Below are 24,739 nucleotides of genomic sequence, written 5' to 3'. Positions count from 1 at the left end.
TGGTGTTAGTGTTATCACTTGCTGTCACATTTCGAAAGAGGAAGCAAGCCTGTGCCATGCACACAGAGAACAAAGCCCTTGCAGAGCCGAGTGAAAGTTACAACTTGTCAGCACGTCTCTCAGCCTGCCGAAGGCCAAACATGAAACACAAAAAGGGCTGAAATGAGGGAAAAAGTGGGAAATATTAGCACTGTGAGCTCTCAAGCTCAAGAAAAGGCTTGCTATAAAATAGCACATTTACTCCCTGCCTCTCCCTGCGTCTCTGAGTCCTTGCTACTGATGAAGGGAAGAGACAACTCCCCTTAGCGTAGCTACAGTACCATTGCAGTAAATAGGGACTAGAGCCAGGTTCAGATCAGCTGTGTAGCTTTTGTTTCTCCAGACCTCCAAAAATCCTTGTTAGGCAAAAAGCATTATTAGTGATGATGAAATCAGAGAGGAGACAAGCTTACTGGGGATTAAGTTTTCCCACATGGACAGTGAAGCTCCAGTAGCTGGCAACTGGCATTTTTGTGACTCAGATTTTGCCCTGATTTGGAGAATGAATATCTGCAGGTACTACGCTAGGCAGTAGTGACATAATGGGCATTTATAATTGTTTATCTGGCCATAGCTGGGAAAATAATTCCGTCATTGTAAGATACTGTTGATTTACAACTACTAAAAACTTCCATCAGGTATCTTTGGGGGTTTATGCTTACTGGTCGTTTGGTCCAGAGCTGTAGTTTTCTGATGCAAGTACTTTCAACATGGACAATTTCCCATGGCAAGAGAAAGAAAATAGTATGGTCAGTACTGGCCAGGGGGAAAAACAGAACACCCCTCTCAGTCCCCTCCTGTACAGAGACGCATCTTGTATAAACTCAGAGGAGAACATTGACTGAAAACAGGATATCAGCGTACCAGCTTCATGTGGACTCAATCCTTTATTGCTAGTTGTTGTTAATAAAGGTGGTGGTAGTAGAAACATCCTTCGGGCTCTCTAGTCTAATTAAAATTAGATGAAGCAGAGCCCTGGCAACAGAAAATTACTTAAATATTTATCTTATTTTACCATCTCCTTCTTCTGGTACCCAAACTTGTATGGTATTAAGTTCCTTCCTTTAAGATGCATATTCTGTGTAGACTAAGAGACGCTCATCCTCTTGCAGTTACTGTATGGAAATTCTTTGTCTCCATCTCCTATCTCTGATTGCTCTCCTTCATGAGTTGCACATGAGTACAGAGTCCCAAGTTTGAGTATAGGAATGGCACAGACAGGATTAAGTTGTGGCTTAAGGCTGGGATTTCATCTAACACCTAGAGAACAGTGAATAAAACCTGAAGGAAACCAAAATTGCAATAATGCCTCTTCAGAGAGTAAAGGACCACCTAACAATGCAGAAGAAAAGCCATTCAGTAAGAGTTAGTAGTTCTTGTTGAGGTGAGCTGTGAAAGACTTTTTAAAGAGTACTGAAAAGAGGAAACTCAGTAAGAAGACCCTCATCTTCCAGGATGTGAGGGAAGAAAATAGAGGAGAAAAGCTCAGCTGGTGTGAGCCACTGATTGTACATGTTCTCTGCGGTCAAAGTAAATTTGCTATGAGTTCAGATGACAGCAGCCAAAGCTCAGAATCACAGGACTGTCCCTACAGGCCTGTCAGACAAGAGCTGTATAGACCTTGCATAGGCCCAGCCTTCACTCAGGCCCACAAAAGCACCATCATCATCATCCTCACAGCCCCCTGCTGCTTTCACCTGGAGCGGCTGTGTGAACACTGACGTCCCATGCTCTCCCTTGGATAAGCCCACCCTGAAACACAGCTGCTAACAGAGCTACCAAGAAGGCCAATGCCTGAAGTAAACTGCCTCTGCAGCAGGAGGCTCTTTATGAACTGTTCTTTACTGCTGGCATAGCACCCGGCTCGTTTTCACCTTTCTTAAAGGTTAACTTCATTTCCCTCTATTAGTTAGTTTTAGCGAATGCCATTCGGTGCAGCAGTTGAAGAGCTCTGTCAGCAGATGGAAATGACAGTGGCATTTAGATCCAGTCAGGGTTGAAAGTTGAGGGAGTTGGAGGGGGAAGTGGAAGAAATAATCTTCAATAAAACGTTTGCACGGGAACGTTATCAAGGGAATCTCACTTTCCCCAGATAAGAGATCTTTGGCTCTGTATGCTGAGGGCAACACTTCTCCTATGAGGGAAGTGTTTGGGAGGCTTCAGATTGGGCTGAGGGGCATCCCATATCAGTGGGTAACTTCTTGTTGGGAGCTTTACTTCCAACTGGGCATGTGCTGATTACTGATTTCACTAAAGGAAATTGTGGATAGCTGTGTTTTATTTTAGCTACGGTCGTTGGGTGTGCTGGGCACAGAGCGGAGAACTGAGGGGATCCTGATGGCAGATGCAGCTCCTCATGGAGCGGAGGGCAGCACTGAGCTCTGCTCTGTGTGACAGCGACAGGGCCCGAGGGAACGGCATGGAGCTGTGCCAGGGGAGGGCTTGAGGTTAGGGAAAGGCTCTGCACCAGAGGGCGGTGGGCATGGAACAGCCTGCCCAGGGCAGCAGGCATGACCCTGAGCTGCCAGAGTTCAAGGTTTGGGCAATGCTGTCAGACTCAGGAGTTTGGAGTTTGGATTGTCCTATGTGGAGCCAGAAGTCAGACTTGTTGATTCTTCTGGGTCCTTTCCAGACAGAATAGAATCATCCATGCTCTGGGCTGCTGTTTTAAAAGGTGTGTGGTAAGTCTTGCAATAAAATCTTCCTCTCCGCTCAGAGGAAGGAACAATTTTGTCTATGCTGGCTATTTTGAAGAGTTTTTTTGTTGTTGCAATGGAGTGGTAAAAGGAGATTAAGAAAAGAGGCAGAATCAGGAAAATATGTATAGGCAAATACAGAGAGATTCTCAGACCCTAGCACACAGAAAGTGTTACTGGCATCACTCAGGCTCTGCTGTCCTTCTGTCCTCGCCAGACCTCCTCTGACACAGCTGCAAAAACTCCATTCTGCATCAGGAAGATTTTGCCTGGGAGGTTCAATACCAGCAGCAGTGGGAGGAACATACTGAACAGCAGTTCAGCAAATTGAGGGTCTAATCCAAAGCCTGCAAGGTTCCATGCCACTCTTTTTCATTAACTTCAATAAGCTTAAACTGTAACCTTGAATCCGCAATGTTTATTTCAAGCACTGGTGCAGCATCTCTTGGAATACTGTGCTACACTGCATGCACACCTTGGGGTAATGGCCTAAATGAGTATGTGGATAAGTCAGGCTTGATCCTGCTAGGCACCATCCTGAAGCAGATCCATTCATTTCCTAGATCATTTCTTGAGTTGGCCAAAGCATTTCAAAGGAATGGTTGTATAGACAAATGTAGTTTCGTGAAAAGCAAAGCATTCTCCTGGAACAGGTCCGTTTAAATGAGATTTTTGCCAGGGTACATTTTTTTTTGAAATTAATGCATCAAGTTCTCATTTCAGGAGGCAAAATCTTGTCATTTTAACATAATCTTTTTGATTAATTTTGTTTCAAGTATGTATTGTATTAAATCACTGAGAGCATAAGAATTTCCATTTTGGGTTAGAGCAAAGGCTTTCTAGTGTAGCATCTTCTGCTCCATCAGTGCTCATTAGAAAGAGTAAGATAGGGATTTTATAAAAAGTGACCCTTCTCTTAATATCTTCCAGCTCCAAGCGGATGTAAGTTTAGTGACTAAGATAGATTTTGCATCTGGATCTTCAAGTTTAGTAGCAGTGAGTGGACACAGCCACCACTAATCTGCTTCATTCTTTTTGGAGTCAATTTATGACTTTTGCCTTCAACAACATCCCATGGCAGAAATACTTTCCTTTACTCATATAGTGTGTGAAAACGTACTTTCTTTTGTCTAGCTGAAAACCACAGCTACTTTATATATTTTATGTTTTGAGGTTATTAAGACAAAGACTTTTATTCCTCTGAGACAAAACCCTTTAACATTTCACAAATGAAAAATTTCCATTTCACAAGAACTTTGGCCTCTCTGATTCTAAGTGGCAGCACAGTTTTTGAGTCCTAAGTATTTCCCATGGAAAGAAAATCCCATTTTTCATCCAGTTTCAGTCATTTCATTATATCAGTGTAATTGAGGGTAACAGTAAAAAGTAAAAATAAAAAAAGAAACAAAACCCACTTTGGCACCCTAGGAGGAACTGAAGAGGATGAATGAAAGCTCAACAACAGCAGCTTCTTCATCCCAGTTGGGCTAGAAAATTCACAGGGACAAATTAAGGGGGATGAATCACCCCAACCTGATCACACTGTCATTGTCATGCCCTCATGCTGTAGTGTAAATCTCTGTAAGGAAGATGGTATTCATTATAGGGAAGGAGACCAATTCTTACCTTCATTTTTACCTACAAAATCCCTTGTCTGAAGCTTCCACCTAGCTAAAGCAGGACAGGCTTAAGAAAAGATACACTTTAAGTAGTCTGTCTTCTGGAGATAAAACGTCACTGTTAAGGCTTCCTTACAGATGGTGGGATGTCTGAAGGATTCAATGGGTAAATCTCATTTAAGTTCCGTTCTTGCAGCCTGTATGCACCTCACACCCCTTCTGCTCACGTCCACAAGCAAATCTGACAGGGCTTCATCTCTTGCTCAGTAAAGCAGGGCGAAATTATATTTCTATTTCTAACCTTCATATTTTTTTACTTATAGTCACAGGCAGGACTGTCTCTTTTCATGTTTACGGACACAGCCTGGCGCACTCCACTCTGATTTTAGCTGTGGATTCCAGATACAAGCGTCAAACAAATAATATACAAAACTTCCTTGTGAAATATGGCTTCATAACTGAATTGAGCATTAGGCCCGGAGCTGTATGATGTAGGAGAGGTGTTACTGAGACCTATGAGACATGCTGCTTGGATTACTTTATTATTATTGTATTCTTCTGCCTCTCCTTCTTCATTTTCTTTGTTTGTAGATGAAGGGATAGAGAGGAAGGAAGCAAGCAAGTTTATAAAAGCAAGAGAGAAAGAAGTTGAGGCATTCTGTGGAGATCTTTAATGACATTCTGTATAATTTGAAAGTGGAGAGGGAAGGGGGGAGAGAAAAAGGGAATTAGCAAAAAAACTGGCAAAAGAAAAGTGGAATGTGGAGAGAAGCGTGTGGATGAATTTTAATGCAATCAGAAAGCTGTAATAATGGTAATAAAGGAATATATTCAGACGTCAAGAGAGGGAGAAGGGAACAGGACCCGCGACGCCAGAATTTAAATTAGACATAGGCGTATAATTCTCTTTTCTTCCCCCCCACCTTTCTTCAAATGAAGGAAATGGAATTTTTAAGCACAGCGAAAGAGGGATTAACAATTGGCAGGTTTTCAGCCCTTTGTCTTTTGGCGAATCCCATTTAATCACCGTTTTTAATATTAAGGAGGCTGTGGCCGTGCAGGGCTGTCTCAGGCTTGGGGGAAAAGGGATGATATACAGAGGAAAAGAGAGATAACACTTAGGTTCAGGCAATTGTGAGGAAGTGTTTCAATTACCTCCACTGAAGTCTTTTAAAAACTGAAGTTTAATTTGATCTGAAATGTCGTCACAGCTCCTGCAAGAGAAAATATGTCCTTCCCCCCCCACCCCCCCCCCCCCCCCTTCCTGCCCATGTCTTTGCTGTTCCAACAGCTCTCAATGCTCAAGGCTTGAGTGCTACCATGGATAATGTCATGGCCCTCTGGGCTTCTGGAAGGGGTTTTAAAGGCCTGACAGGTCACCAGTGGGATGAGTTTAGGAACTGAAACTTATTTTCTTGACATACCAGCTTTGACACCACTGACCCTACAGAGTTTGTCATGAAGCTTCTAAGCTTAGGTCTGAATGAGTGTGAAAATCAAATGGCCCTTCAGGCTCAATCTCAGCCCAGTGTTGCCACAGAGTGAAAAGGGGATGTTACACATAGGAATTAAGATGTGTTAAATTCTTCAGAACCAAAGGCGGCAGGAGTTGTATTCAGTTCTAAGCTGTTCCTGAAAGATGAGTGTAAAAGCATGATGTAATTCAGTGTTTGTTTGAGGTGTCACTTGATAGTACAACAGGCTTCTCCTTTACCTCATTCTTCTCCAAGAAATCCTTCAAGTTTTATGGTGCAGTAGAAATCCATAGATTTTCAGGAGCTGGGAGCCCAGACAATCATGGAAAATCCTGCAAAGCTTAGTTACAGCACAGCTGCATGCCTCCACACTTCCATGCCAGGTCTCCTCAGGTGCTTTTCTCCCATGAATATTCCAGTGCACCAGCTCATGGCCAGAGATGTTCCTGGGAAATGTCAGCTGTAAGCACAAGATGTCAGTATCAAGGGAAATAGATCCAATTTTTTTTTTTCTCATGATTGAAAGGCTGATTTGAATTCAGTTATTCTTCTGGTTTGGGGATGGAGAAGAGAAACTGGGTTCTTGACTATACATTGAATTTAGAAAGATCAGGTTTTTAGTCTTGAGTCTTTTCCCAAAAAACACTGCCTCATGAATCATTCTCTGAAATATTCCAGCCGAGTGTTTCAGATGATGAATAAACTTGGAAGAATTATGATCTGCCAGACACAAATCAAGCACAGTCTTTGTGTTTTGCACGACACCAGGTCTTAGACTTGCACTCACCATAAGATTTTCTAAGCAAGGGCTACTAATAAAGTGGGTCGTTGTGAGTTGTTTTCCCAGCTCAATATCTAACACCATAAAACCTGTCATTTGAGATCTGCACAGGGAATAGCATCCCTTAGCAATGGACAATTATGGTGGTGCTGTTCAGCAAGTCTGAACTGCTGATATCTGTCTTGGGGTTATAATATTCTCAGTTGTACAAGGAGATTCTGCTGTTAGAGTTGTTTAGAGTATGTCTTCATAGCAGGGTTTGCTTGGCCTGTTGCCCAGGTTTTGTCCATAACTTATTTTGTATCTACATGGAGGAAGCTTGACTGAGCTTTCATGTGAGCTGTCTAGACAGGACTGTAGGTGTACTCTTGAATGAAACTTCTCTACAAGTAGACAGTGAGTACTGCACAGGAGTATAAGCCAACAAAGTCCAGACAATTATCAGCCTTCCAATATGAACTTTCTTCTCCATCTCCTTCAATTTATTTTTTTTTGTCCCAGATCGGCATTTTAGTCACTATTTATATCCCTCTCTGCTAAACAATTTCTGGATGTGGATTAACAGCTAGTGGAGACCAAGAATCTCTTTCAACAGTGTCAAGTAGGTCTTCCTGCTTGGGGAATCCAATTGAGAGCCTTCAAAATAGAGAATCGGTCCCAACACGTTTAATTTGAAAACATAACCTTAGAATTTGGGCTCACTTGTTGGTGTGTATTTAGTTTCTTTCCAGTTACTTATGGGGCCAACAGCAGTCATCATCTGTGTTCTCTTGGACAGATGCACCCAGATCATCACTGTGACAGTGTGTTCAGGGATCTTGCCATTGCAGGGCTTAAAAATTTCTTCCCAGAAGACCAATTCAAGATCCGTGTTCATTGTCATTTTCAAAAGCAGGAATTTCCTTTCAGAACCAAGCCTATTTACCTCTTTCTCTTGCATGAATGTGCATTTGGGGAAATATTAAGCCCCTTTACTCTGATAGACACCATCAGAGGGTTCAGCCATAAATCTGATCTCCAGTTTGACAGATGCCATTCACTGTTATTGCTAGAACTGCTTGCTCATGTCAAGCAACTTTTTGGCTAGAAAAACTAGAACTTTCTGGCTCATGTCAAACACTGAAGAACTTTAGTGCCCAATGTAAACAGTAGTCTATTCTTTTTACAGATGGGGAAACTGAGGCTGCCCTTTCATTGGGTAGTTATATGTGCTGAATTCCCACTGATGCTGCTGTCCTTGCAAGAGTTGTATTATAAATGTTTCTTAACAGTAACTACACAGTTATCCATCTTGCTAGTACAAGGAATAACAAACCATACAGTAGGAAAAGTGATTTTGCCTTCCATAATATCCATAGCAGAGTTTGAAATGAATCCCAGATTCCAGTCTGAAATGTACAGATGGGAACTCTGGCCAAGTTCTTACAGATTCTCGTGAGCCTACTCTTCCATAACTGAGACTGGAGTGATTTGCACTCAAAACAAGAACAAGGGGCTGTCACTGGAAACCACTCTGTGGCATGTTCAACGTAAACAAAAGGAAGCAGTTCATAACACAGTGCATGATTAAGCTGCAGAACATCTTGCTGCAGAATGCCATGGATGCTCATAGTTCTCTTGGGTTCAAATCCCAGTGAACAATTATATCTAAGAAAGACAGTTTGAGAGCTGTTGTATACAAAAACACAGCTTGAGGCTCCAGAAGTATCTAAACTGCAGAATGCTGGAGTCTGGGAGAATATTTTGGGGGATTATCAAAATTGTTTATCCTGTTCTTATCCTTTTTCCTAGGCATCTGTGATTGGCCATGGAAAGAGGCAGCACTTGAGTCAGACCTGCCATCTCTCATACAGCTGTTCCTTCACTTTATGTGCAGGATCCACATCCAAGTCAAGGCCCAGAATAGAGCCATGCAATTAAACAATAGAAACTCTTCAAACTTCAGATGCAACAGTAGAGAGTAATGCACCTGAGGGATGAAGCTTCCTTCTTTGTGCAGGAGAATTATGTTCCCACACCTGGGCTTATATTCATTTGCGCTTGTCCCCATCACACAGCTGTTCACATTAGCTGTTATTCTCTCTAGCCCGGGTGTCTCAAAGCCTCTGTCTCCAGCAGTCAGAGACCGGCAGCTGTGCAATCATATCTGCTAACGAATGGGATATAAAGAATCTGTTAAGTAAAAGCAAACCAGGGAGGGAGGAGGGGAAAAGATCAGCACAAAGAAATCACTCCTGCTAAGATGTGATTAGGGATGCCCCAAAACACCCAGCTGCGGGGAACAGGTGAACTCAGCAAACATTTTAAAGCCGGCAGCAGAATTAGCTCCTTGTGGGTGTTGTTGGATACGGGGAGGGGAGTGAAAAAGGGGGGAAATAGAAGCCCATGCAAGAGGAATGAGGATCTGGTTGCTATTGTTCAGAGTTAGGTAGCAGTAGGGTTTTGTTATTTCCAGAGTAGGTTGGGTTTTTGGTTGTTGTTTTTTATCCCTGTCCTAATTTTTGAAACACCTCCATTTTACAAGGTTCATGTATTTTCCAGCAAGGTACCACGGAGAAGATAATTAGCTAATTTACAATTAGCTACAACAGAATTTGTAATTGCTTCCCCTGTGGAAAGGGCTGTAATCATCATCACAGAGCTGTAGGACTGCTGCGAAAATGGCAGTAGGAGTGTGCAGCCCAGGCCCCAGGAAATGCCCTGCTTTTAGCCTATTGATCCACCTGATTAGCATGGGTTGAGGGGAGCAACAAGACATTCTGATTGAGCGCTGGTTTGAACCTGCAGTGTTAAGTTCAGAGCTGGACCTCAATCCAAACTTCCATAGATTCAGGGGCATGCAGCTCACCTCTCGGACCTGTAGCTCCCTTCCTTGGCCTGAAGTTCCATAATTGTCTGAAATGGCTCCTGTCTGTACCTCCTAATTGGCGTTGGTACGTTTTTGCCTCTACTGCATGATCATCTGTTCACATCTCCTTGATGGACATTCAGTGCCATTGACTCTCTCCTCTCTGGCAAAGAACTGATCATGAAAGCAGTCAAGGAAGATTGCTTTGCCTTTTGTTTCCTCTCTGGAAGATATGACACTCAGTCCTACTCACCAGCGTTTTCTTATTACCCACACCTGCAGGGTAAATGTCTCTGGGTAGTTCACTTGTTCATTCATAGTGCCAAGGAGATAAGCCTAAAAGGGCCTTCCCAGTGCTTGGACTGAGGCTCCACAACTGGTCCCTCACTGTGTGCACAAGCAACATTTGGTGAGGAGGGAAATGGCATTACAGACAAATAATTATTAGTTATACAAATAAAAGAATTAATTAGTATCTGTTTTCTGAAATGAAGCCATACAGCAACCTGATCCTGATGCTAGAAAGCCAAAAACACTGACTAATACCAAAGAACCGCTCTGATGAATCCCGTGCTCCTTGCAGACACACACCCCCCTACAGAAGTAAGCAAATGAAGGTTTTGCTCTTGCATGGAGATACACACACACAATCTGTCTGTGATGCCCGGCAATGAACTCATGATAAAATAGAGATGCTCATATGTTTTAGAATAAGAGGTTTGATGGTTAGAAGGGACCGCAGTGATCTTCTGGTTCGCCCTCCTGATTAGTCTGGGCCACGAAGGTGGTAGATGTGTCTCTTTATTTCCAAGGCCTGGGATGTAATGTTCTTGATGGTAAAGCTGGCTGATGCTTTTCTGATACAAGGATTCAACCTCTTTGTTTTGCATGAGGAATAGGAGAACACAAGTGTATTTATACGCTTTTATCTAAATGCACCCCCACGCACACACATACATTAGCAAGAGCTATCTGGATAAACACAAACCTGTGTCATGTCTCTCTGTGAATGACCCTAATTTTCCCACAGTCCCTTCACAATTGCTGTGATTCTTGTTCTTGTCCTTTTGCTCTGCAGAGGGTCAAACATCCTGCATCTCATTGTCCCTTCTGTCTCTTTAATTAGTGACTGTCCTCCCCCTTCTCCCTCTCACTCCTGTGTCCCCCCTTCCCATCTCCTCTTGGCACTTGGTTTGCAATGCTCTATTATTTCACCTTTCACGCGTGCCGTCTCCTTCGCCCGGGCCTGTCTGACACCTCTGCCTTACGCTTATCATAAAAACATAACATTTAAATACAAATAGAACAGGGAATAATTTAACCCCTATTTGCACTGGGGAAGGTGTTGAGACTTTGTATAAATACAGCTGGGGAGATTTATAGACACATTATATTTCTCTGACAAGTTACATTTCTTCACCACTGTATCTTGCAGCCTGTTTTTCCCAACTCGAGCAAGCTTCAAAAGAAAGAGAGAAACCTCATTTTGTGGGAGCACTGGAAGTGTTATCAAGGGGTCACACCTGAAATTCCATGATTACTGAAGCCTTTCTCTATCTCTCTTCCTGTGAGGAACAGGGAATGCTGGCTCCATTGGTCAGTGTGCTTTACAGATAACAAAAGGGGGTCAACTTAAGATGAACTTAATTTCTGACATCATAGAAGTGTCTCAGGCCACTCGTTGTTAGGGTCTTGAGGCAAATCAGCAAAAATTTTGGCCTTTCAGAGAACCATAGCACAAAGGAGTAACCATCCGTGTTTATTTCCATGGGTCAACCCAACATGATCGGTTCAGGTTATGGGGAAAGGCCAATAATGGGGTTAACAATAGTGAAATAAAAATGTGGGGAGACGAGGCTTACATGGACATCCCACTGAACATTTGCACTGCAGGGCAGAGTGACTGCTCAGACTGCTTTCATCTGCCTCTCCTATGAGGCCAGTGAGATTTCTTCCCTAACTTGAAAAATTTAGGGCCCTGATATTACATAGGTTTGGTACGTTCCTTGCTGAAAAAGGGAGAAGTCTGGGATTCATTGGTGTTATAAGAGTGGGCCTGCATCCTACAGAGCTTGGAGGCAGCTTGATTAGGTAACTGCTTCAGGCTTCTCTACAGCATAAACCTCTGTTTTCTGTAGTACGTAAACTGGTCTGAATATGGTCTGAGCACAGTCTGAGCAAGGACACTGGAAAAGTTTGGTGGGGAGCATCTGCAGTGTGCACATGCACTCAGACAAGTCCTGCTGACTCCTTCCCATCCTCACCTCATTTCACACCAGCAGCCTCGTGACCCTACTCAGACACATTTACAAAGCAGTAGTTGCCACAGTGCACAGCATGTTGGCTTTTTGTCTGGGCCTTGGCAGAGCAGCACATGGGGGCACTCGGGGTGTGAGAGGTTCACACAAGCCCATTAGGGGATAAATTCATTAGCCAAGATCAGGAATGTGCTGAATGGTCCCAGCTGCTGCCCCTTTCTCCCGATCTTCCCACTTGAGATGTTCAAGGGACATTGTTAAAATGCCCTGCTGAGCTGGGATCTGAAAGGTAAATGCAGCACTTTGTTAAAAGAACATCACCACACATACACACACACACACACACACACACACACAAAAAAAAAAAAAAAGAAGTTAAACTGACTCATTTTTTATCAGCCGAGTGTGTGATTGTGTAGATTTCTGACACGGCAGATGTGACAGATGATTCCCCTGACAAACCAAGGTACAGTTTTTCAGGAGGGAGGGAGGGTGATGATTTGGAGACTGCGTTGAGGGTGATGCTCAGATTGCGCTGAGTGCTGGCTGGCCTTGAGGGATCCCTTTAGGTCACCTCCTCTGGAGCAGCTGGACCAACAGTGCCTGGGGAAGGTAGTCTTCACCCTCAGCAAAGCCTTCTGGTGGTCTGATGGCCACTTGTGTGCAGCTTCCAAAAGCACCATATCTTCTGCCAACTGGCTGTGGGGGCAGGCATCACTCCTCTCAGTGTCCAGCAGAGATATGGAGAATAGGGTTAAAATAAAACAAAATAAAACATAAAATTAAATGTTTCCTAACACACCTGTTTTAAGCTTTGCATAAACTAAGCCAGACAAGGCAGTTTCAGGCCAGTTGCACACTAGAGAGTTCTGCTGACAGAGGAAGGATGTGATTTTTTTTTAATGATACATTTATATTAGCAAAAAAAGCCTGGTGAAAATACAGTTACACAGCTATAGGAGAGCTTTTGCTGATGCAGCTTATTTCAAAACAGGGGAAACTGTGTAAAGTACGGTATAGCAGACACTTCCTCTGAGATGGAAGTATTTACTAGACACAGACTTCTTAGGCAAAGCCTTTTGCCGTAGAGTTCCCAGTTTTCTCCCGAAACTTTCCTCCCTCCTTCAAGTGTCTCCCATTTCCAGGACAGCTGTTTTCACTTTGCAGGTGGGCTTTCCCCAGTCATCTGGACAATCTTTGGAGCCAGACTTTTTCCTGGGCAATGTCCTTACCCAGTCTACAGGCAGCCCCAGAGCACACATTCAGCTTTAGTTATTGCCTTTCTAAGGTGTTATAACCTCTCTTTTGCACATAAGTTTAATCACCTAGCAAAGTGGTTTCTACTGGGACCTGCAAGGTATTAAATGAAAACAGTAGTTAAGTAGGGGAGATGTATCTAAAGCAAAATTCACGCCTGTCTCTCCACCGCTTGGTTACTTGACTGAGAAATGTCATTGGTCCATCACAGGCCCAGGGAAGCCAAAGCGGTCTTTCAGGCCCACAAGGACCGTGACTTACAGGGATCTTCGAACTTTTTAGTTCATTCTTTGACATTACTGGATTGAAATTACTCAAATCGTTTCCAAAAATTCTGAGGAAAAGAATATCTGACAAGTATGGTTCTGGGGAAAAAAAACTTGTGATTTTACAAGTTCCCCAGATGCAATTCCTGTGGTTCACAATCCATTCATTGAGCCTAATCACCAATACCATTTTCCCTCCTGGATGTATCCATCCAGAAAATGAACCTTTTGGTTGTCCAAAGCATCTTCTTTTGAGGTGAGTATAGACTACACAGCACTGATAAGCATCATTAAGGCCTCAACTTCATGCTGCCAGCAGACACTGAGCTCCCTGTAGCTAATCAAATCCAACATAAATCGTATTTCTTGTTTTTAACATGTCTATTGAAAGGATAGCCCTATTTTTTATCTTCCATCAGTAACACACACATATCCTCCTTAACCTATTTTTCCTATCACTTCTGTAGCCTTACTGAAAGCAACGTATCTCCTCATTTTCTGAGGTAGCACACTTTTGGTTCACATGGATAACTCCACTGCAGGACTGAAAACTCCTAATATCCTCAGTAGATATCAACTGCATGAAAAATTATCCTCGCCCAAGGCTGTAGAGTAATTTGCCAATTTGCAGGTGCATCTTGGAGAGGGGAATTTTGATCAAACACTGGTTGAAGCAGAACAGATTGCCTACACCAATGATTTCTTGGTGAACAAAAGTGACATAAATCACTCAATTACTCAGCCAGCAAAGAGTTGTTGCAAACCAATGTTTTGTTCAGCCTTAGGTTAATATATGCATTTAAAAATAAATAAACAAATAAACCAATGCATTTATTTATTTATTTATTTATTTATTTACATATATTTATTCAAATTGGTTACATCTGCTCTGTAAAGTGTTCTGGGAAAAAAAAAAACAACAACCTTGAATGACTCATTTACATACCGTTTAATGAATGATAAATGAGATGCTCATGAATCAGTTGCAAAGGGCCTGTTTACATACATGGCATAAAATACCTACATTTCTTTTTTTGTTGTTCCTTACGTGGTGTAATGGTAGTGATCTCTGAATACAAACCTGACTCAGATGCATCACCCAGTGATCTCTGAGATCTTTCTACCAACTCAGTACTCAGTGGTCTGGTTTGTTTCCACAGGCATTTTCTCAATGTGTTATGTTGTGGACTGCAGCTCTCCATTCTTGATATAAGTCCAAGTATAAATAGTCTTCATTCAAGATACAATATCTGCCAGTAGACCACATCCTGCTTTGACATGAAATAGCACCTTTCTTAAGCTACCTCAGATATTAGCATTCATATAAGTTAACTTCATGTTTCAAGAAAAAATACATGTTTTAAAAACTTTGGGCTTATTTTAAGTGAACTTAAAAAATAATCCAAACTTGAAGGTATATGCCTTTGAGTGGATATGGACGACAAATCTAGATTTACAGACTGTGGCTTCTGATATATCCTTATTTAAAACAGCTTATGTAAAACTTTTTTTTTTTTTTTCCTGCAATGTATTTAGTATTGTGAAGGCTACTAACTTATGCTATTTTTCAATTGGACTTTATTTCTGTATGCTATCTTTATCCACGTTTCTCTTGGATGGCAGTCTGAGCAATGTTGTTATTTCACTTACTGCAAAAAAATTGATCAGAAAAAGCTAATTTGGAAGGCTTTGGTGCCTAGGTTTCAAGAAGCAGTTAAAACATTTTAAATGTTTCTGGGTTTGGGAGATTTTTTTTTTTTTCATTGAAATTGTCAAATTATTTTCAAGTACTCACTGAGAGTCAGATGTTATTAAGGTGTTTCGAGCCAAGCACCTGAAATGACTTACAGCTTCTGAAATATGTCACCTCAATGAATTCACTGTTTCTTTTGCATTTGATACTGAGCTATCTTGGCTTTAAAATCCCTTCTGAAATATGGTAAGCATCTCTTTATTTTGTTCCAGAAGACAGAAAACTCTTTGTGGGCATGCTTAATAAGCAGCAGTCAGAAGATGATGTGCGCAGGCTATTTGAGGCATTTGGCAACATTGAGGAGTGCACAATCCTTCGGGGACCCGATGGAAACAGCAAAGGTAAGATGATGGCTCGTGGCACACTGTGTTCTTAGCTTCAAGATAGACTAGGTCTTAGTGTTATATATAATACTCTGGCACAACAAAGTTACTAGATGGCTGCAAGGACAACATATATTAGAAAGGGTCATATTTGCCAAGGGAGGCCATATTTTTCTATTTTCTGTCTGCTTATGTGTGAGAATAAAGAGCCAATTGCATGTAAGGATATCCCCCTCCACAACAAGCTGTCTTTCCATGTGTGCACTGTTGCCCATTTCTGTTTCCTCAGAGGGCAGAGCCTTCCCTCTGAAAACAGTATCTTTACATGTGCTTAAGACAGGATCTTCCCATCAGCCCCAGGAAGGCTGGGAGTTTCTTTCCCCATTGAACAGGCTCATTCTTTTTTCCACCATTGTCTTTGCTTATTCCTCGTGCGCCAGTCCGAGGTCTTCCTCTTCTTTAGTTAGTCTTTGCACAGATATACATCAACCAGCAATCAAAATTGCAAGGGTACAGGATGTGACGTAAACAACACAGTCAAAAGGCAGTTACTGTTTGAAATACATCAATGCTTAATTGCAAAGCATACCTTTTTTTGCCACCTTTTAGAATCTCCTGTTCCTGGGCAGTAACAGGAATCTTTTCTAGAGTCCAGGTGGAAGGATGAGACTTTTCTGTTGAATCTGAGGGTCGTTTTTTTCCTCTGACATTTTCTAGACAAAGTTACTTCAATTTGAATAGGAAGCCCTCTTGTCTTGACAGCATAATGTGTCCATTAAATATTGATCTGCTTATAATACATCATAAACCGTGCTGGAACATGCAGCACCAGGGAAGAGACCACTCTTGCTGATGCAGTTCATATCTCACTAGATATTTTGACATGTGACAAAATCAACCAGCATATTTTTGCAATGGAAAGGCAAAAAATCCAAATCACACTGATACACTAGAGAAAGATATTGCTATTCTGTAAAGTCACTGGTGGCCCAAAATGATTTCACTCTGGCATTATAGGGCAATATTTTGATGTAAGTCAGCAAAGCCCAATCTTCCTTATATAAGTGGCTTAAAATAAACTGTGGACACCTTTCTTAAATTTTATCACTACTTTAACTTCATGAGACCCAAAGGCTTGGTTCACCAAGAAGAGCTCCAACCATTGCTCAGTGGCAGATATTTCAGCACTCGTGTCACTGAAGAAATCAGCAAATTGAGTGAAAGCCAAAAAAAAAAAAAAAAAAAACCAAAAAAAAATCCACCTCTACCTGGATTTGTACGGAACAAAATCTAATGACAAAGGAGTTAAACAGAGTAATAATAAAGGAAATAATGTGTGAGCTCTGTAAGAAAAAGGTTTCAAAGGAAATCCAAACCACAGACTTGTATTCATTCTTGTTCTTTCTTTCTCTTTTTTTCTTAAACAATTTCATTATAAGTCCAAATCTGAGTGGCAGCTCCATATTGCTAACCAGTTTAATTATTAGTGCTAGCAGGCTGCAGTCTCAGGCTTGATTTCACTGAACTGTTCAGGATCAATACCGAGCCTTGACAGTGGCTCCAGCTTCCATTTGCTGGTGCTGTTTACTGAGAATGTGAAGCTCCTAATTTACACACACGCACAGATACATACACACAAAAAGCATTCAATCCTGTAGAAAACTTAAGGGTAGTGCCCTTATTTTAGGAGACAGTCAGGCAAGCCACAACTCCCACAAAGTTATTCCCAGTCTGTAATGTCTTCCATCTGCTAGAAACCAATGTGACACATATCACTTGCGAGATATTTATTTTGGGCAAGACCCATAAAGTGTAAATTCCACCCAAACTGAGTTTAGGCAGATCAACTAAGCACCAGATAGCAATCAGATCGCTCTGGTCCTAGCAAACCCATTATATGAATCTTCACCATATATCCCTGTGGTGAAATTCCTAGCCCTCCAGATACCTGGATGCAATCATTACTTTGAATTTCAACTTCCCAGAGAATACCATCACAGCTCAGTCACAGCCAGAAAGCCTTTTCAGCCTTGCCTGAATCAACGGGTGGATGTCTGGAGCCGTGAGGGCCTGTGGACATCTGCATCAGTCACCCAGAGCCAGACAGACACAGTTGCTGCTGAAGCATGCAAGGTGTCAGAAGAACAGGGATTAGGGCACTTTTCTGCCGAAGGAAGTGCAGAATGTCTGTGCTGGGAGAGGTGAGAAAGGAATGAGCTTCCCTACATCAATCTGAGTAAAGCTTAACAGTGTGCATACAGGATCACAGGATTCCACAGGTGTGAAAGCCACAGTGAGATTAGATCCAGTTTAACAATCCAGCAGGACCCATAGTGTCTGCGTTGCTGCTTTCTGGATACTCTCCTTATTGTTTTCTCATATAATTTATTTTTATTTTCTAATTCAGCAGTAGTCTTTTTTAGTATCTCAGAAAGCAAAGACTTCCCATTACACCAGAAGTCCTGCAAGTGGAGTCTAACACCTTCTCCAATGATACCTTAGGCCCTGACTCTGCAGTCTCCTCTGTTCTTGCAGGACAGCTGACAAGATAGTCAGAGCAGCCCTTCCAGCTCTATAATCTTGAAATAAGGAAAGAAAAAGAAAGAGAAAAACAAAAACAAAACAAAACAAAAAACAAACAAACAAACAAAACAAAACAAACAAAAAAAAACAATAACAAAAACAGACACACCAAAAAAAACCCACAAAGCCCAACACCTGTGCACATGTATCTCCCTGCTCAGCCTGGTTATATATCTCTCTGGGTGTCAAAATCCCTTCTAACTCCAGAACTGCTCCTGTCACAAGGACACCATTGTTTTGAGGAGTGCTGTGACTCATATTCTCAGCTCATGAGATCCTGGGCACAATCCTGGTGGCAAAGGGCAGAGGGATAATTGTGTACACATTTCATGTTGTGTACAAAAGCCATCCGATTGAGCACACAAAGGGAACAAAATGTTTCTTTGACATTATACATATGTGAAAACTGAGTTTTCATTTGTCCTTCTGTCTCAAAATCCAAGTAGGAAGCAGTAGGAAAAAGCAATGGAGGACTCTCATTAGCATATAAGGCATTAAACAAGACAAATGCCTCCTGCTCCCCTCATTCCCACCTTTATCCAGCTCCACTCATCCATCAGGTTCCTCAGCACAGAGGTGAATTTCACCTGAAAAGAGTGAAGCCCTCAACATGACAGCAACGCTGTAGCCAAAAATTCTCCTCTAAATGCAGTGGGTAACTGATTTTGGAAAGCCTTTGTATATTTGCTAATAAGCATCTTATTTTTAGAGTCATAAAGTACAAAAGAATCTGTGCAAATAATTAAACATCCTAATTCTGGATTATCTCTGATTAATGAAGAGGGAGGCACAGAATCTCAGGAGCCTGGGAATGCTGGGCTGCGATTATGTCATAATTGATCTCCATTGTTTGTAGCTGAAGTTTATCTATCTCATTTTCCTGTGATTGTCTCCTCTCAGCTCCTTGTAAATTAGATCCTACTATTAGCAACAATCATTATGCTTCTCCTGAAATACAGTCTGAGCACAGGGGTATGAGGGAATGCAAAGTGAAGGCATCCTAACCAGTAGCTGATAGCTACTGTATGTGTAGCATACGTATGTGTTCTTTTTAGAAGGGGACTATCATTGCTTTCTTTGATTCCACTTCTGCCAGCTCATAGTGATGATTATAGACACCTTCGGGGCTCATTCTTCTACTTTTGTAAGTGAGCTATTGTAGTGCTGCAGTTCCCACCATGCACTGCATGGATCCGTGATGGTTTGTTGACCTTCTAAAGATTCTACAAAGGAAATGAAGGACAGCTGTCCTGTTGTCAGGGCTGGCATCCCTCATGAGTGTTCTGCACTCCTTCAGGGAAACAACTAGGGCTTTGCAAATTGATTAAAAGCTCAAGAGTCTTTAATAGTAATGAAAGGGGATGGAAGCCAGAACTTCTCAGATCTCTTCCAATCTGTTCCAAAATCCTCCTTAGCATATGGAAATTACTATTCCTCCCTCTGAGTCAATTTGCTTGTAGCTAAGAGTGTTAGCAATACTTTCCCCCACTCTTGTGATGCATGTGACCCTTTGAAGTGTTGATCATTTCTGCACTCTAGCATATATTCATAAAGGCACCTTTCTGCCCTGGAATCTTATGTAAGAGTTCAGACAGTGTGAGATTCTTCACATGGCAGTGTAGGCTAGAGGAGCACTGCCCACATTTCTCTGATGTGTACAGGAAAGCCGTGGTAAAGTAGCTTATGATATAATATTCACTGTATAATTCAGGTTTCAGTGGTAGAAAGATGGCAGTCATCACATGCATATCTATTCCATTTTCATTTGTTTATCAGAAGATATGGCATGCTTTGTCAGACCAAAGCTGCTCGGAGCCAGGACAAGATCTGAGCAGCCTCTGTAGTGGACTTCTACCAAGCAGTGATATAAGACAGATACCTTGTGTATTTGAAACAAGCTGAATGCCTTCCCTACAGCTGTCCTGTGGTGACTTGTAACAGGAATGGGAAGCTTTCTGCTTTTGTTCATTTCCTTACTCTTTTCCAGAACACTGGAGAGAGGAGTGTTCCGCAGTATGTTTAATACAAATAAAAGGAAAGTCATTTTCACACAGTAAATTATAAAATTGTGCAGTGCTAACATGGGAAGCTATAAAGGTCAAAAGATAAGTCGTTTCAGAAGGTTCTCTCTAAGTTTGTGTCCACCCAAATTATATGCAAGCAGCATGGAACTATCTAGCTTTGCCTCAAAAAGTCCTTGAACTGCCTATGGCTGGACTTTGGAAAGGAATAACCAGTTTGCTTGTTATGCTTTCTGCACTACCTTCTCTATCACCAGTTCTGAGGACAAGATAAAATATTTAAATGTTCTGACATTGGTAGCCACGGAACCTTTCTTATGTTCTTCTTTTTCTTTTTCTAGGGTGTGCATTTGTGAAATATTCTTCGCATGCAGAGGCCCAAGCAGCTATCAATGCCTTGCATGGCAGCCAGACAATGCCGGTGAGTAGCTCTGTAACATGAAAAGCAAGAATTGGTCCCATGGCCTGATATGGTAGGAGGAATGATTTATGTATGATCTGCTACTCACACTATAGGAAGATGGCATGTGGAGCTTTGGGTGTGTTTAACTCATTAAAGGAAATGCCAGGATGATGCTGTCATTTCACGAAAGCACAGAACCCCAAGGAGTGATATGTTCTGTCACCAGCAGTTTTGATGCACTGGAAAAAAAGACATGGTTCAGAGGTGCCAAATATGCACCACATTTGAATCAAAATCACCATGAGCCACTTATCTAAGTTGCAGAGAGATGAATAAAGCACAAATTTGTACCTAAGGGCTTCTTTGTTTTCCTTCCACAAAGAGTCCCTGCTTCTATGTGAAGGAAGAAAAACTTTTTGCCAGAATTGAGCAGAAAACAGCATGTTCACGTAATGGCAGTAGATGCCAGAGACACAACACAGAGAAGTACACTTCTATGCTACTGCATAAGAGTCTACCTCAGCATAAATGTGGTCTTCCCTACATCCAGCATTTGAAAGACAGTCTGTCAAACTACTGATGCTCCCGGGAAATGTTTGAGGGATCACTCTGCTTGGGCTAATGTTTTGTAAAATGAGGTTTCCAAACTGATAGCTCAGGAAGTGGAAATTAAAATGCAAATGTATTTTCTGTGCAGAATGATTCTTGTAAACCGCGATGCAGACCTGAAGGAATGTAAGTCATTCCATTATCAGTACAGAAAGACAATCTAATTCAGTATGTTTGGGTTTATTTTAATGGCTTATTATTTTTGTTACTAATTATTTGTGGTGTAAATTATGGAGGTCTGAGAAGCACGCTGAAAACTTGTAAAGGATACAGGGATTCTCGTTCTTAAATATTTAATATAGCAAAGTCTTTGTTTTAGTAAGGACCTCTAATCTCAATTCATGAGTTTATCCTAATAATATTAAAATAGACCTGGCAGATGGGCAGCTTGTCTCTAAGTCTGTGTAGAGATGGAAATGGAAAGTTCTTCTCATGGAAAGAGATTTCTGATAAGAAGAAGCAAATCATTAAATCTTATTTTTTAGAACCCATGCTTAGATAAATCGGATTAGAGAATGGTACACATTTGCTAATGAAGGTATTAGAAGGTGGGGTATCCACTTTTTGAATTCTTACAATCAAGACTTGGAGACTTTCTAGAATATAACAACATGGGGGGCTTATTGCTGAAAACCGCATTGTGAAATATGATCATCTTTCCTGGAATAGGTCAATGAAGTATTCTAATGTCTTAAAAACTATCATCCAAAGTGATAGTGTCTGTAGATGACATCAGTAATGGCAATTCCAGAGTCTTTAGTCTTAATCACTAGACAGTGTAATAAAATGTCAGTTCCAGTCCCCTTAGAAATTTGGGTGATATTGATGAGAGCAAAACAGAGAAGAAAGCAGAAAAAATCCAAGGAGAGTTGAAGATTTTATCTAGATCTACTATATCCAAAATATTCTTATCCTTCCTATTGTCAGCACTGTTCAGATAAGAAGAAGTACCCATCTCAACCACCTTGGAACAAATTTTTGTTCCATGCTGCTGAAGTCAACTGAGGATGTGCAAAAAAAAAGTAGTGCAGAATATGGCCTTTCTGTCAGTTTTTCATGGGACCATTATTCTTGTTGACTTATTTAATCAAATACTTGCTTTAGAATAACCTAACACGTGGTTCTTGAATAATCAGATCTAGGTCTCTAAAAAGCACTGCACTTTAACTCTCACTAAACACATTCCACACTCATAAATTTGAATGACTTGACAAGTTTCCATGAATCAGCTGAACCTCAGCAGTACTCCATGCACATGCTATTAGTTCACAGAAAATGCAAGGAGAAAATTATGTTTTGACCTCTTTGTTTTGAGCTAAATTATGTGACACTTCCTCACATTTCCCATGAGCTATTAGCAGGTACACAGACAGTTACCATGGCTCAACAAACTAGTGAGGACCTGTCAAGTGACTTGACACTTCATCAAGACATTGAGCACACAGCGCTATTCACAGAGGGCCTCAGAACAATTTGGACACTTGGAAAGATATGGGCCAAATTCTGCAAGTGTTCACCGCTCTCATTCTCATTTTCAGGGTGCTTCGGGGTTTGCATGCAGCTTCATTCAGGGCTTGGGTGTTCACAGAGAAATGCAGCCACCTCGTGGTGAGATGGCGATGTAGGCCTCGTCCTTGGAAAGGAGGGGCGTGTTGCTGCCATCTTCCTCCAGCTCCCCCTCCCATTTCTCTCGCCATTAGGACTGGCCTCATTTGTCTGACTGTGATGCCAACTCAAAGTTGTTCCTGTGGTTCAGCCAATTTAAACGTCTCCTGCCTTGTCCTCGTGTACTACCAACGGGGCATCCATCATCGTTCTTGTCAGGTCTCGAGCCGTTCATTCCTGCGGCAGACTCCTGTTTCTCCACAGCTGTCAGGATTATTGCTCTACTGTGACTTCCTGTTCACACAACATATGTTCCCTAATAGTTTCAAAAGGCAACTTTCTTTTATGAAAGTTTTTTTCTTTTTTTTTCTTTTTATTAACCTTTCCTTGGACAGGTGCCTGACTGTCATCCGTCACAAGCCCACTTCTCCATGCAAGGCTCTGTTTTCTCCTAAGCAGGTATACAAGCAGGTATACAATTTCCAAATTTGAGCACAAAGCAATTGGTTTGAGAAATAACTTTCCCAAAATCCCTTACTTCTGAGCAGGCCCAAAGTTCCCTCTGTATCTACCTGCCAAGAGTGCTTTATTTTTGGGTCTTTTTAAATTATATTGTCTATCAACTCATCAGCTTTAGAATAGTGTTACACTTGTCCTTCATGTCCTCCCTAGTGAGAGATCATCATTTTCATGTACTTCTGCATGTATTTTTAACTATAATTTGCCCTTTACCTTCAGCTATGGTTACTCTGTCCTTTCGCACGTTTCTTCCTCACCCATAAGGGGCATAAACAGGTCTCTTCCCTTGATTCTCTTCACTTCTTCATCCAGCTCTTGTCCTCAGCATCCTTGTTCACCAACATGAATTCAGCGACCATTTCTGAAGTGACAGTTTGCAGATCTAACTTCTCTACTAAAGAATTGACTCCTGTCCAAACTTGGCCTGTCTTTCCAGCCTCTCCTAATGGATGGATGCCTAGCTGTCAAATCAAGCTCACAATGTATAAAACAGAGCTCTTAAACTTTTCCTCCCAAACTCCGCCTCCTCTCTCCTTCACCTCCATTTCAATCACTGTGGACAACATTATCATCCTGCCTGTCAGTCATGCTCCTACCTAGGCATCATCTTCAGCTCAGTTTTCTCTTTCTCTCCTTGTCTTCACATCCAGGCAATAGCCAAATGTTGAAGAGTCATTCTGCACAACACATCAAAGATGTGGCCTTGTTCCTTCACCCACGCAGAATAAACCCTTCTCCATCCACTATCACTAATACCAAAATTTCAAAATTTCGATAGTGTTTATGCTAGTATGCAGGGCTAAATATCATACTACTTTTGCATATCTTTGATGATTTCATACCATGGTACCTCAGAAATTCTTGTTTCTGGAAGGGTAAAGCAGTACTGCTAGCTAATTTTTCTTTTTTTTTTTTTTTTTTCTTTTTTTTGTGTGTGGTGTGTGTGTGTGTGTGTGTGTGTTAAGACAAATATGGCAAGTAGGAATTAAGATTATGTTTCACTTGATTTAGCTTTAACAGTCTAAAAAATTTTAATCTACTGCAAATGTCTTCCTAAAAAGGAGACACATTTCTAGAGCTTCATGCTTTCTTGCCCTTACCTGTTTGTGCTAGAATGGGATAAATTATCTTTTCAGCATGCCCTTCCCTTTCATTAATTAGAATAGAAATCCCTTTAAATAATTAAAATGAATATCTCCATAGTGGTATTAGATTGAATACCTCAGGTGGGACTTGTCTCACCTAAGTTTAGACATCTAAAAGTTTAGGAAGTATGAGCTTGTCATCTAAGTGCTTGTCATCTAAGTTTCTATTACAATCAATAGAAATAGATACCTCTGGAAGTATTATATTTTAGAGAAATAGATTTTGAAACCTGTTGAACCAAAACGCACCTAGAAGTGTGCTTTTCAGTTAATTCTAGGTGTCAGATTCCCATGTTCTCTCAGATCCAGCGGTTAGTAACCTGAAGTGCATTGGTGAATGGAAAAGGACCCTCACTGCTTTAAAACAAAAGCAAAAACACTTGCTTCATGCAGATATTTGGAAGGCTGCAGTTACCTTTTCTCTCTGTGATGCACCCTTGCCGTCTGAAGTACTTCTGGTCCACTGCCACTTCCACAGTAATCTTGCCAGAGCTAAAAGCTTTGGTAACTCTATCCCAGATTAGACATCTACAAGTCAA

The 24,739-nt window shown here is 41.5% G+C and overlaps 1 protein-coding gene across 1 annotated transcript in view; it reads left to right on the top strand.

The window, feature by feature from the left end:
• Positions 1-24,739, top strand: part of CELF4 (CUGBP Elav-like family member 4) — a 265,017-nt gene that overhangs the window by 188,661 nt on the left and 51,617 nt on the right. The window contains exons 2-3 of the mRNA XM_042831131.1: positions 15,208-15,333; positions 20,261-20,340. Coding sequence (XP_042687065.1) covers positions 15,208-15,333; positions 20,261-20,340 — 206 coding nt within the window. The remainder of the gene's footprint in view (positions 1-15,207; positions 15,334-20,260; positions 20,341-24,739) is intronic.

Source organism: Centrocercus urophasianus, unplaced genomic scaffold, assembly GCF_019232065.1.
Source record: "Centrocercus urophasianus isolate 14NV4802_14NV808 unplaced genomic scaffold, USGS_Curo_1.0 seq_35, whole genome shotgun sequence".
NCBI lineage: Eukaryota > Metazoa > Chordata > Aves > Galliformes > Phasianidae > Centrocercus > Centrocercus urophasianus.
Note: the sequence above shows the minus strand (reverse complement) of the source record. Positions and strands in the feature narration are given on the sequence as shown.